Consider the following 13,370-nt stretch of genomic DNA (forward strand, 5'->3'; position numbering starts at 1 on the left):
AGGCCTCTAGCACTTTTCAGAAGGTTCTCAATGGCATTTAGAGGTTTAGGGAACTTTCAAAATGGTCCTAGAGGTCCCAGGCAATTTAAAACAACTCTGGAAAGGTTTAAGACAGTTGTAGAGGCCTCTAGCACTGTTCAGCAGGTTCTCAATGGCATTTAGAGGTTTATAGGACTTTCAAAATGGTCCTAGAGGTCTTTGACAATTTAAAACAACTCTGGGAAGGTTGAAGACAGTTGTAGAGGCCTATAGCACTTTTTAGAAGGTTCTCAATAGCATTTAGAGGTTTAGGGAACTTTCAAAATGGTCCTAGAGGTCCCAGGCAATTTAAAACAACTCTGGAAAGGTTTAAGACAGTTGTAGAGGCCTCTAGCACTGTTCAGCAGGTTCTCAATGGCATTTAGAGGTTTATAGGACTTTCAAAATGGTCCTAGAGGTCTTTGACAATTTAAAACAACTCTGGGAAGGTTGAAGACAGTTGTAGAGGCCTATAGCACTTTTCAGAAGGTTCTCAATAGCATTTAGAGGTTTAGGGAACTTTCAAAATGGTCTTAGAGGTCCCAGGCAATTTAAAACAACTCTGGAAAGGTTTAAGACAGTTGTAGAGGCCTCTAGCACTTTTCAGAAGGTTCTCAATGGCATTTAGAGGTTTATAGGACTTTCAAAATGGTCCTAGAGGTCTTTGACAATTTAAAACAACTTTGGGAAGGTTTAAGACAGTTGTAGAGGCTTCTAGCACTTTTCAGAAGGTTCTCAATAGCATTTAGAGTTTAAGACAGTTGTAGAGGGCTCTGGAACTTTTTCAGTAGCATTTAGATGTCTATGGAACTTTTAAAATGGTCCTAAAGGCTTTTGACTCTTTTTAAAAAGTTCTCAATAGCACTTAGAGTTTTATGTGTTTAGTGAAGAAATATCGAAAACTAGCCGGTTAAATGGAGAAAGAATTGCAAATTTTGAAGACCAATTCAACACCGTTTTTCGTTTTTTTTTAAAAAAAAGTTTATTAGATATCCAGCAAAAACAAAATTTTGTCGATTTCTTTTATTCGATAGCCAATACTTACAAATTGCCAAAATAGAAGAAAAAAGGGTGTAAGTCTGACATTAAAAAAAAATTATGTACCTTTAGCTATCGTTATAAAGCTTGAAAAAAGTATGTGTATGTCAAATATAAAGTGATAGTTATCCTGTTCATCTGACAAATATCTACAACTTTTACCTGAACCTAATTTTTCTACAATAATACTCTACCCATAAATAAAAAAAAAGTACAGAACAGTTTTTGAATTAATGTTCAAAACTCAAAAACTCTTCTATAATTAAGATTGAGCCAAATACTCCATATTGTCTCCGTTCTTCAGCGAATGTCTCTATTTACATAAAATGTGACCGTACCTAAAATGGTGATAATCAGGGCTGGAGTTATTCTTATTCATGGTTTCGACGGGGCTGCCTCAAAGTTCAAATTAGTAACAAATTAAATTAAAGAGTCTCGAGACCGAAGGGAAAAATAAAAGACCGAATTTCTTTTATGGGCAATCCGGGTCGGGTTAATCCGGGCTTGAAGATAATCACGGTCCTTTAGTAGTAAGTCCTTTCTAATTTTCTAATTTCGCCGCACTAGTAAAAAGACGCAATCTGCATACGTATGTCTTATCTTTATTTTGCCAAGTCCGTATTTGCCGGCTCTCGTTTCGAATCGTTGAAAAAGAGAAATGGTGGATATTACAGGGATTGTGGCGGCTATAATAATTGACCCGTTTTTTTTTTTACATGTAAGACGATGAGGAGCTTTTTCTTTGATTGGCTTAAAAGCTTCGAATTTTAAAAGGCAGGAAACGTACGTTTTTACTGGCAAACAGTGACGACAATCGAACTATTTCCTCTGGGAAAACGACATCCATCAAGCCTTGGCATTTTCCGCTCTTGTCGCGACTTCCTTGACAAATCGCGACATAATTCCATAAATAGGACCCGTCATAAGCGTAACGTAGAGTATTAATGTTTCTCTGATTGATCCACGACGGAGGACTAAAAGGTCCTACGCCCCTCTATTTTATATTTTTGATTAATGACCCCTTTCGTGGAATCTAATTTCCACTTCAGCTGCGAGTAGTTTTTGTATGTCTGCAGGTAAACTCGACAACGTGGATACGTCAATCCATAAATTTTAAACAAAACGGATATTTCATCCAAATCGATTTTGGTGTGGGGTCGAGGGGGTGGATAAAGTACGTGAAAGGAATGCAGCGGTTCTCAGCTAAGGCCCCCTTTAAATCTGGCTGTTTATTTTCAATTATTGACGGCTTCGAAAAATCGGGATAGGTGAGATACCTTTGAGCAAAATAAATCTTTTTCAAAACATTTTTTACCTAGCTGAACTCTTATTCTTGCTCGGGACGTATTAAATTGTTAATACCGCGGCCTTCTTTCACTAAATTTCAATAGAAATCACTGAGTCCCTTATCGCTTTGTAAATGTTTGTTCATCCCTTAATCCCCTCCTAAATATTTCTTCCGTCAACAAAGGCTGGACGAATAAGAAGGGTGTTTGGATTCACACACTCACGCAAAAAGTGTCTTTATCAACTTATCTGCCACTTGTTGATTCGTTTTATGGAATGGAAACGATTTAAGATAAATTTTCCAGGGAGATTTAATGCTATTCTAGATATTACAAATTATAATCCAGTTCTAAGAGTACTGTAATGGTAAATTCCAAACAAGAAGTGTTGTTTCCTGTTTGGCAACAAATCACTAAAAGAATCTAATTACCGAAATCAACACAGTTCGCAGACGTCTAAAAGGATTAAAATCGGCTAAGGCAATTGAAAATCCAATTAGTCTTTAAATTGGACAAGAAACCTGAAAGGGCGTCTGCGGTCAAACAACGCTGTAAAACTTTTGTTGTATCGTGAATAGAAATTAGAGTTAAAAATTCATTTTTACGACGTGCGGAAATGGAACACAAAAAGGAAATATTTCCTTAATCCTGGATAATTGAGGATATTCTCCACGTTGGAATGGAAAACGTGCAACCGCATTCGAAAGGCGACGCATAATGCCGACCGATTGTTCCAAGACTTCCCATATGATATTTAGGGGATTTGGAGACTGCTTCAACCGTTATTTTAGCCCATTTTCTGTTCCTCTCCAACGTCGAGGATTTATTTGATCTGTACAGGTATGATTTCCGGAGGGATTTTAGTGGTATTACCACATTTAAAGTTGGAAATGAAAGAATCTACAGCGTAGTTTGAACAGAATGGCACGTGCTAATTAATCGGACATTCCGGCAAACGCTCCAAGGTATTCCAAATCGAATTATTGACCACAAGAGACCAAATTCTCCAAGTTATCATTGCTGGCATTATTAGATAAGTTTGCTTGTACGAAAATCGCACTTTCAGATTTTGTCGCAGATGATTAAACAGATCAAAGTGCTATCTTGGTGATTTAAACGGGTGCCATTTGGCAACAGGGCTATTAATTATGGCTTCACTATCGGTTCTCTAAGCGATATTTCTAATGATCGGGGCACGCTTATCTCTTGTAAATAATTAGCTGACCATCGGTCATGACCAAACCTGGCAACAACGCCCGGTAGCAAATTGCTGATATTAATGTTTGAGCACTTGATTAAATCGGTCAAGAGATGGGCAGGAAGTGCATATAAAGCAAGATAACCGGATATTTATAGTGTTCCATTGGCATAGTCATTAACCTCAGAAAAAACCTAATATAGTGGCAGTAGCATCGTTATGAAGAATATAAAAACGATTTTTATATAAGCTTTAAATAATATAGAACAACTTTGGATCGGATGCTGGAAACTTTGCCAGGAAGTTCTGAACGACCAGGGGAGAGGGAAAAGTTTTGTAGTTTCCTTCTCAATAAATTTATTACATACCGTTAAAGAGTTAAAGTTGTCTGCACGAACCATGGATTTTCTACAGTTATCTCTAAATTTAATGAGCCTGAAGGTACGGATTTTAGTGAAATCTATAAGAGTTCAAATAAAAATGCTACAATCATTAAAAAATTGGAAAAATGTTATTTTTCCAGGAGGGTTACAATGCACAGCAAAGACATATTTAAACCAAAGAACCTTAAATTAGGTAAAATAAGTAACAAAAAGCACTTTTTTTCAAAAAAAATTGAAAAAATTTGGGTCTTTTTTTACTACTTTTTGAAATTCAATATTTCGGTAACATGAAGAGCTAGAGGCCAGTAGAGCCTAGCCATTTTAAATTCTAGATTTGATCATCTGCATGGATGTATTCCAGATTTTTTGAGAAATACAAAATTGCTGCCAAAAAAGCGAACTTTCATGAACCAGAAAATTTCCCATACAGATTGAACTTACAGAAATTAACAAAATATTTATAAACCAAATATTAGCTTGTGGGCTGGCATAAAATTGAACTGTAGTGTAACTTTACTGGCACACGTGCCAGGATTTACGCATCAACAGTTAACTATGACAGTTAATAGATCAATAAAACTGAAATACCGTACAATCACTAGAGTACACAACTTCCGAGCGTTAGACTAATTTTAGCCAAAAATCACTTACTTAATACCCGTGTGCGATTTTAATTGGGGAACGTTATTTACCCAATTATTTCCCAGTTTTACGGGAATCTTTTTTTAGAAGCGGCTAAGAGGAGCGGCGTGACAAAATAAATCAACTTATTTATAACCCGGGCCTAAACTTGAAATGAAACTCCGCGGCTTAAGTGTGCCAGTTCGTATCATACCCTTAACGCCGTAATAAAATCCACAGGAATTATACACTTTCGGTGAAGTTGTTTTCGGTGTTATTACGACAGTTTTCCCGGATATGTGCAGACGGTAAATCTTGTTAGGTGGTTGACATGCTTTAGCCAACTTCTGCTAATATATTTGTGGAAGTTGTTTGACTTTACAGATTCCCCAGCTCGTAATGTAAGTGTCGTAAATCAGCTTATAGTAAATTAACTAACCTGCTAGCAGTTTTCACAATAATCCACGTTTTTATCTACTAAAAACTGTAAATATTTGTTAATTTTGGCAATACCTAGAATGTTGTTTTATTCCTACAGGAAAATTTTTTTTTTTGAGCTGTTCTAGTTAAAAATTGAATTACTGTCTTCTAAAATAGTCATTCTGGCTTTATTATAATTGTCTAGCTAAATAGTGTTCTACAATCACGTGACAACTGTCACTAACGTCAAAACTGTCAAACTATGCTCTAAAGTTGCAAAAATCGGCCCTTAGTAACGTTTTCTTGCAGTATTTGATATAAAACGTGTTTCTGAGAATTATGACAGTTACTTTGACAATTGTCACGTGACCGTCTAGCTAAACAGTGTTCTACAATCACGTGACAACTGTCACTAACGTCAAAACTGTCAAACTATGCTCTAAAGTTGCAAAAATGGGGGTTTAGAACCTTTTTTTTAGTATTCGATATAAAGAGTGTTTTTGAGATTTTTGATTTTGACAATGGTCACGTGACTGTTTAGCTAAATTATCCTTTAAAACCACGTGATCTAACCATTATTATAAAAAATAAAATAAAAATTTGTATTTTTGAAGTACGGTTTTTATATTATTTATAGCAAGAATCAATTATGTTGGTTGCGAAACTTTTTTTTTAGATTTTCAATTTATTGAATAGGAAATTTAATGAAGATTCTAAAAATGCGCTTAAAACAGTAATTTTCTTACTCCAAATTATCTTCTAAAACCACGTGATGTCTGTCACTAATGTAAAAATTTTACTAGAATTTGCAGGAATTACATTTTAACACAGTTTTCAAAACAAGACGATTTTTTGAGATTTATGAGAGTTAATTTGACAATTGTCACGTGACTGTCTAGTTAAATAATGTTCTACAATCACGTGACAACTGTCACTAACGTCAAAACTGTCAAACTATGCTCTAAAGTTGCAAAAATCGGTGTTTAGTAACGTTTTCTTGCAGTATTTGATATAAAACGTGTTTCTGAGATTTATGACAGTCACTTTGACAATTGTCACGTGACTTGTATTTTTGAAGTACGGTTTTTATATTATTTATAGCAAGAATCAATGATTAAAATTTTTGACAACTATGGCTTATATACGGCAACATTGTATGTGGTTTCCATTTCTTTTTTATTATTTTGATTTTACCTTTATATTTTAAATTTTCTATTTCACTGGCATTTTTAGCTCATCCTGAATGTTTATAAAGCATTGTTTCTCAATTAGTAGTAATGAGTATTATTCATCAATATTTTTTTATTTAATTTTAGCATTAGGTCAAGTTTTTTTTGAAAATCTGAATGTTTAACCAAACATTTTTCAAAATTACAGTTAGGAGCCTAAAATTACTCTGTCTCAGAAGAAGTGGCAGTGACGACTATAAAGTCATATTGAAATTCACTTCTGTCGTAGATTAGTTCTTAAGATTTTCTTTAATATTTTGTGATTGCTGAGATATTCAAGAAAAACAACCAAAAACTGAAGTCAACTTTGACGTCCTCTAGAGGCTACTTCAACGCTTCAGAAAATGGAATAAAAAAAATTGTGAAAAGGTTACATTGTCTAAGAAAGTCTACTACTTAATGTCAATTTGCCCATTAAACAAATTAATGTTTGTGATGAAAGTGATTGATTTCACTATAGCAAAAAACAAAACCTCCATTAAAGCGTGTAATAGACCAACTCCCCTGATTGTTGCGTTCCCAAACTTTGTTGTGTACAATTAATTAATATATTGATTATGTACCCAAATTGAAACCAAATATTTGTATTTCAGATAGCCGGCCACTTACAAGTAACCAACAACAACTCGGACCAATCGATAACAAGGTAAACAATATGCAAAAATACAGTTTTGCGAGAAAAATCTGTAATTTAGAGCTTCGCGTAGGATTGTGTTTCACGGTTCCTCAAACTTCCCGAAACTCGCTGAAGGCGCACTTCCGGTGCCGGAAGCACCGCTTTTTCACCTTCTCTCGCCTTAATTATAGTCTCCGTCCGATATTGAAACTTTAATGCAGGCCACTTTACCGAAATCCTGATACACTGATCCCAAAACAGAGCCACGTGTTGAATCGATCTGGGCTGGTTTGCAAAATCTGGGCCTTTTCCCTATTAGATTATGTCTCTAAGGAGGACATTTTGTTTGAAATCAATTACTCCAGTTGTTATTCTACTTAAGAAAGTCATCAAGAATAGTTACTTTTGTTGTTCCTACTTTTTCAACTGAACAATGATTATTAACGAGTCACGTTTATCGGCAGTGAAATAAAAGATACAAAACTGATCCAGTTGCGTTTTTGAAAAGTTTCCCGTTTGAGACTGGATTAAGCTATCGACTGCCTCGGTTTTGTAGCTCTAGCTCAGTTTCCACGTACTTATTCTTTGTTAGAGAAAGCGGAAACTCTAATGGAAACGTCAAACTTCGATGCAACACCCAAATACGTACTGAATACTTAGCGGTTCGAAGGAAGACAAAAGATGCATGGAATTTTCGGTTATAGAGGAATTTTAGACTTAAAATTGTCACAAAAAAGTGAAGGTCGTAAATACAAATCTGAAATATGGCCCTATTTATAGTACAGGGTCGTTATCACGTCTGAAGTGGGTATTAAATAGGGCCCGAATGTCGGATGGCCACTTATCAGAGGTTTAACACGGGAAAAAGTTGACGGGGGGGGCATTTGTAATCGCTCAAGGGGAAACCTCCTCATTCAGAGGGCGCACAAGTAGATGACAAGGACCAGATAAGCGACAATTATTTGCTTGTTTGTTCCTTCCTGAAAACTGTCTTCCGCTACTTGAAAGCGAGTTCAAAGTTTCGATATTCGAAGCTGTAAAAGAACTGTCGCGTTGATGATAAACTTTCAAAGCTTGATAAAAAATTAGTAAAAACTGGAAAGGGTCAAAAATTGTAGAGGAAAAGGAAAGAAAACCCTTGGTTTCCGTTTGTTTTTTTCGCGGCTGCGATTCCCTTGGGAAATTCTCGCTTAGCTTTGACGCCAAAGTGAGACCGGCTGGATGAAAAATATATTGCGCTTTTTGTCCCACCGCTATTGAAGGATAAACACGTCTTTAAGGGTGGAAGGTCTAAAGGGTGTCGCAACTGATATCGACCTGAGGATCTCTGAAATTGACCGGTTTTAAGAATCGCGCCCGAAGTTTTTTTTCTGAATGCCCTAGGGCAAAAACACAATAAATTCTGTTAAGTGTTCAAAATGTGATAAAGTTGGTACCAGAAGCAATCAGTGTTTATTTTACCAAAAGCATGTAAAACTACTCAATTTAAGTCAAAAAACTTAAACAGGGGGACCCAAAAAACTTGTTGTTCAGTAATTTTAATGGAAAATAATTATATTGGATAAAGAAGCACACTATTTGTTTAATAATCCAATACATATCCATAGACGTTTCCAAAATGTATTGCAAATTTTTTAAAATGTGGTTATTTTTAATTCTCTTGTTTTAAATTTAAAATTATGAAATTTACAACAAGAGAAGGTTTTTTGCCAGCAAAATGAGATTAGCAAAACTACATTTAAATTTACTTACTTTAGGTGAACATTTATAAACTGCGTTCTACAGGGTGGTTTAAAAACGATGTATCTTTAAACGGTTTTTAGTTTTAAAAAAACCCTTGGCATGCTATCCACCATCTTTGCAGCAAAATTTTGGGGAATTGAAATTAATGCTCTGATACCATTATTTTCTATTAAAATTACCGAACACGAAGATTTACGATAAAACGTATGATCTTATTTTGATTATTTTTTTTTGGTTCACCCTGTATGAAGTTTATAAGTTTTTACTTAAATTTGGTAGTTTTAGGTGTATTTTTTTAAATCCCGTATTTCTTCCAAAAAATATCTAAAAAAGTTATTGAATTTGAAAGAAGTGAATTAAAAGTAACAACATTTTAAAAATTTTGCAACAAGTTTTGTAAACAGCCTTTAATCGCCAAACTGTTGTTGAATCCAAAAATTGGATTATTAAAAAAATAGTGTGCTTCTTTATTCAATATCATGAACATGCTAAGATTTATGATAAAACCTCGGATAAAACATATAATTTTAACATTTTTTTGGGTCACCCTGTTTAAGTTTTTTACTTAAGTTGAATAGTTTTACGTGTAACCTTGCTAATCCCCTACTTCTTCCGGAAAGGGTCTAAAGAAATTGTTGAATTTGAAACAAAAGAATTAAAATATGTCACATTTTAAAAATTTTGCAATAAATTTTGTAAACAGCTCTTAATCGCTAAAAACGCCTAGAGATATTGACCACAAGATTCGATTTAGGTTATTGTGAGATCCAAAAAATATTTTTGCGAGAAATGGCCTTAGACCAAACTTTTTTGACTACACCTCAGTCACACCTCATTTAGGTCATCAGAATCCTCGAAAAAATTATTAAAATCGAGTGACTCAATTTGAAAATACGGCCGCTCAAAACAACCACTAAAGTTATAATAATCAGTTAGAGATAACAATCAAACTAATTTGCGAAAAACGATTCTCACGTGACTTGAACCAATAAGGAACCCACCCTAAAAAAAAAACACCTTCCATCCACCATTCATCCACAATTGAATCCGTTGCCGGTTTCCGAGCAGGGCCATAAATCATACGCTCGTCCTGTATACCATATAGAGCAGCCACTCCATAAGCGGGGAGGTAAAACTTAGCTTGCTTGAGTTGATAAATTGCAAAGGGAAATATAAATCGTGTCCTTGAAACAATGCCCCTGTCACATTTGCATAGAAGAGCCGTCATGGAGAAAAAAAACTGTATATATTCCTTGAACCGAACAGATGGTACTTTGAATTAGGGCTGACGTGAGTAAAATACTGTTTTTACTCTAACCAGTTAAAACAATGTCAGAAATATGAGCTCTTTTGTTGTAGGTACACATTGACTGGTTTATATGGATTGGAAGTTTTAGAGTAAAAAACTGTCAAAATTTGTTTGAAACTCTATTCCATTTTTCCAATTTCGAATCAACAATTTCCCCGGAACTTGTTTGATATCAGGTCTCCAAAGTTGTAAAACACAATTTGAAAATTCGTGAAATAACATCCGGCGCAACTAATAAAAAGTAATTCAAGTCATCATTTACAGGGCTTAATATATTAGGACCTATAAGGCAGGTATCCGGTGCAAAATCCGGTATGGTCTTTTCCAGGCGGCCGCCATAAATTATCTCTCGGCGTTGTCTCGTCGGGCATGCCGGGGGAATCCCCAATGGACAACGTAAATTTAACGCCCCATTCTGGTCGTAACTCAAAGTCCGAAACACTTTCTGCCATTTAGGACCGTGACGTCACGGGTTAGGGTTTCCTAAGCCCGTCAATGCCTTTGCCATGGAATTGATACATATCTTTCCATATTCACATGGGATGAAAAGTTTTCGATCCAAAATTTTTCCAGTTCAGAAAAAAATTGAAAGTTAAACTTAAGAATGAGGCATACACGTCCTCTCAATAGATTTGCCAATCCTGAAGAAGGATTAATCCGAAACGTGTCTCCAAATAAGGACTCGGCATTTGGAGAGGGCGTCAATATTTGCCCTGCCGCCTGAAATATTCATGTTCGTGTCTGTCGAAGGGGGCCAGAGATTGGAAATTCCCTGGTGTCTCCTTTTACCAATCAGGTTTACAAAGTTCCAATCGTAGTCAAAAAACAACTTATTTACCAATGTTTGTCATAATTAAAACAGATTTTTATTGTTTCAGGATGAAAAAGAATGATTCCGACCCATCAACAACCCAAAATCGCCCATCAACCTTAAACGAGACCCATTTCCATCAAGGACTGAGACTGGGCATTTACGGATGGCGCAAAAAATGCTTGTACGCCCTCATTTTGATGTTGCTGTTTATTGTTATTGTAAATTTAGCGTTGACGTTATGGGTGTTGAAAGTTTTAGATTTTTCCTCGGTAAGTCCTCGCAAAACCAGCCATTTAAAATAATATGAATAACAAAAAAACAAATAACACAAAAGTTCGCTAATTATGGCCGAAGGGTGGAAAATAAAGACCGACTCTCGGTAGGCCTCAAAACCTTCCAGCAACAGCAAAAAATCGGTGACTTTTTCTAATCACTCGCAATTAAAATCGTGTTAATTGAGGCGGTTCATTACCAGAAGAAAAACTCCGTAAAAAGTGACAAAGTGTTGAACCGAATTTGTTTTAATTAGGAGGGTAATGAATAAAAAACACTATTAAACTTGTGAGAAGACAAATTTGAATAAAAGGACAATTTTGAATCATAATAAGTGTCACAGATGGTTCAATCATAAATGACAGATTGCACCCACGTATTTACGGGCACCAATAGTGCCACAGTCCTCTGAGAACCTTTTAGAAAGAACCAGAGGCTTATACAAGCGACATAAGCCTTCCCCTAACTGTTTTAAATTGCCAGAGGACTCTAGAACAATTTAAACTTTCACATACTTGTTTTAGAACATCTAGAACAATTTTGAAAGTTGAAAAAATGATGGTGGATGGTCCTAAAAATTCAAAATGACCATCAAGAGATAAATTTTTTAACCTTCAAAATTCCATCTTTGTAACTTTAACCTTGTGGAAAAAGGTAGACCGTTTCGAAACATTTGGAATACCCTGCATAATTTATTGTAACCTCTGCCTTCAGTTATAATAAAATTTTTGAACTAAATCTTACACATTATCATATTTTTCAGGATGGAATGGGTTCTCTTGAAGTAATTCCAGGTGGTGTGCGACTGAAAGGCAACGCCTACATTTTGGAGAACCTCATAGCCAGCAGAATCAAATCCAGACACGGAGAACCACTAGTTATAGAATCTAGCAGAAATATCACGCTAAGATCCAGAGACCATTCAGGACACTCTCGGAGTACTATCAATTTAGGTATGTTCTCTCTAATACAGTTCCAATTTAAGTAAAACATAATAACTGGACAGGTTTGGATGAGTTCCAATGTACAGCTAACAAATTTGAAATCCTGGATGATCGAGGACACGTTATCTTCAGTGCTGATAAAAACGAGGTGATGGTGGGCGCTGACACTTTGAGGTTGAGCGGTGAAGGTGGTACAAGGTTCAGCAGTTCCATCCAAACTCGTCTGGTTCGGGCTGAAAGTGGTCACGATCTCAGGTACCCAATCCCTTCCACATGGTCACAATTCTACTAAACAATTTCCAGGTTAGAATCGCCAACCAGAGACCTGGAGATCAAAGCCCCAAAGGAACTGAAACTAGAATCCAGGGGGGGAAATATCCAAACTTTGGCGCAGAACGACATAACGTTTAGAAGTGAAATCGGGGCATTACGTCTAGAATCTTCTTCTATTATCGTGCCTCAACTTCCCACAGCCAAAGTCACTCATCGACCAATAGCGTCACGGAGTTTTGACGTTTTTCAGTTGTGCGTCTGTGAAACTGGACGATTGTTTCTAGCCGATCCACATGTGGTTTGTGCCAGTGAAAACGAGGACGGATTATGTCGATAACGTTGATTATAAGCTTTAAATAATTAAAATCGTGTACATTTTGAGACTAATGTTCGATATTTTGTTAGTTTTTTATTTAATTCTAGAACTGATCAGTAGAACAAACCTTTGAAACTATACAGGATGAGGCCTAGGTATGATACTGATAGAACAAGTATTATGTTTTATCAAAGTTGCTTATTTAGAAAGAAAGAGGTACCAGAAGCAATAAATGTCTATAGGCCCACTTAAAGCTGACTTTCTACTACTAGTAATTATTAGAAAGTTTGTAAATAAAACTTTTTCACTTATTGTTTATGTAATATAAGTGTATATTTGAGTAATTTTGTTGGTTTAAGAAAAGAAGCTTTTTTTGATAATAAAATAAATAATTTTGCATTTAAAAGCGTTTGCTTCTCAACTCCTTACCTAGCAGAGTTAAAAATTACAATCCAAAATAATCTTAAAGGCAAGTTTTGTGACGTTCTTTAAATTATTAATTTTTTGACTCTATAACTCTATGAATCACAAAATGTTGATAATTTAAATTCACACAATACAAAATCAATACAAATTATCATTTATGAAAACCTAGATTTCACAATCAACACAATTACATGTTATAGTTGTTACCTTGCTTTATTTAGTCTAATTACACCTTAATTAACTGGTTTATTATACCCTCATTAATAAGGGTTGACCTAAAACATTCATTTCTCTGTAGTAGCCCTAACATGCCTGTATGTTACAGTCAAAACAATAATTAATAGCTTGATTGTTTTGGTTTTTAGACTTATTCTGACTGTAGACCTCTAAAAGTTCCCTTAATTTTGTGCTCCATAATGGGTCCATGGGAATTGATGTTTCCGGAGAAGCCTTTTTGGCAGAA

The 13,370-nt window shown here is 35.4% G+C and overlaps 1 protein-coding gene across 2 annotated transcripts in view; it reads left to right on the forward strand.

Annotated features, from left to right (window-relative positions):
* The window catches only part of Scgdelta (sarcoglycan delta), a 42,408-nt gene extending 29,521 nt beyond the window's left edge, over window positions 1-12,887 (forward strand). The window contains exons 1-6 of one of the 2 annotated variants that reach the window (XM_081989183.1): window positions 4,641-4,945; window positions 6,787-6,839; window positions 10,740-10,944; window positions 11,712-11,901; window positions 11,955-12,147; window positions 12,196-12,887. In XM_081989183.1, the coding sequence (XP_081845309.1) occupies window positions 10,741-10,944; window positions 11,712-11,901; window positions 11,955-12,147; window positions 12,196-12,502 (894 nt within the window). In that variant the 5' untranslated portion in view covers window positions 4,641-4,945; window positions 6,787-6,839; window position 10,740 and the 3' untranslated portion in view covers window positions 12,503-12,887. Of the gene's footprint in view, window positions 1-4,640; window positions 4,946-6,786; window positions 6,840-10,739; window positions 10,945-11,711; window positions 11,902-11,954; window positions 12,148-12,195 lie in introns of those variants that run through there. The other variant, XM_081989182.1, reaches the window with a different exon arrangement.
* The last annotated feature ends 483 nt before the right edge of the window (window positions 12,888-13,370 follow it).

Source organism: Ips typographus, linkage group LG11, assembly GCF_016097725.1.
Source record: "Ips typographus isolate SLU linkage group LG11, UJ_Ityp_2.0, whole genome shotgun sequence".
In the NCBI taxonomy this organism is placed as follows: domain Eukaryota; kingdom Metazoa; phylum Arthropoda; class Insecta; order Coleoptera; family Curculionidae; genus Ips; species Ips typographus.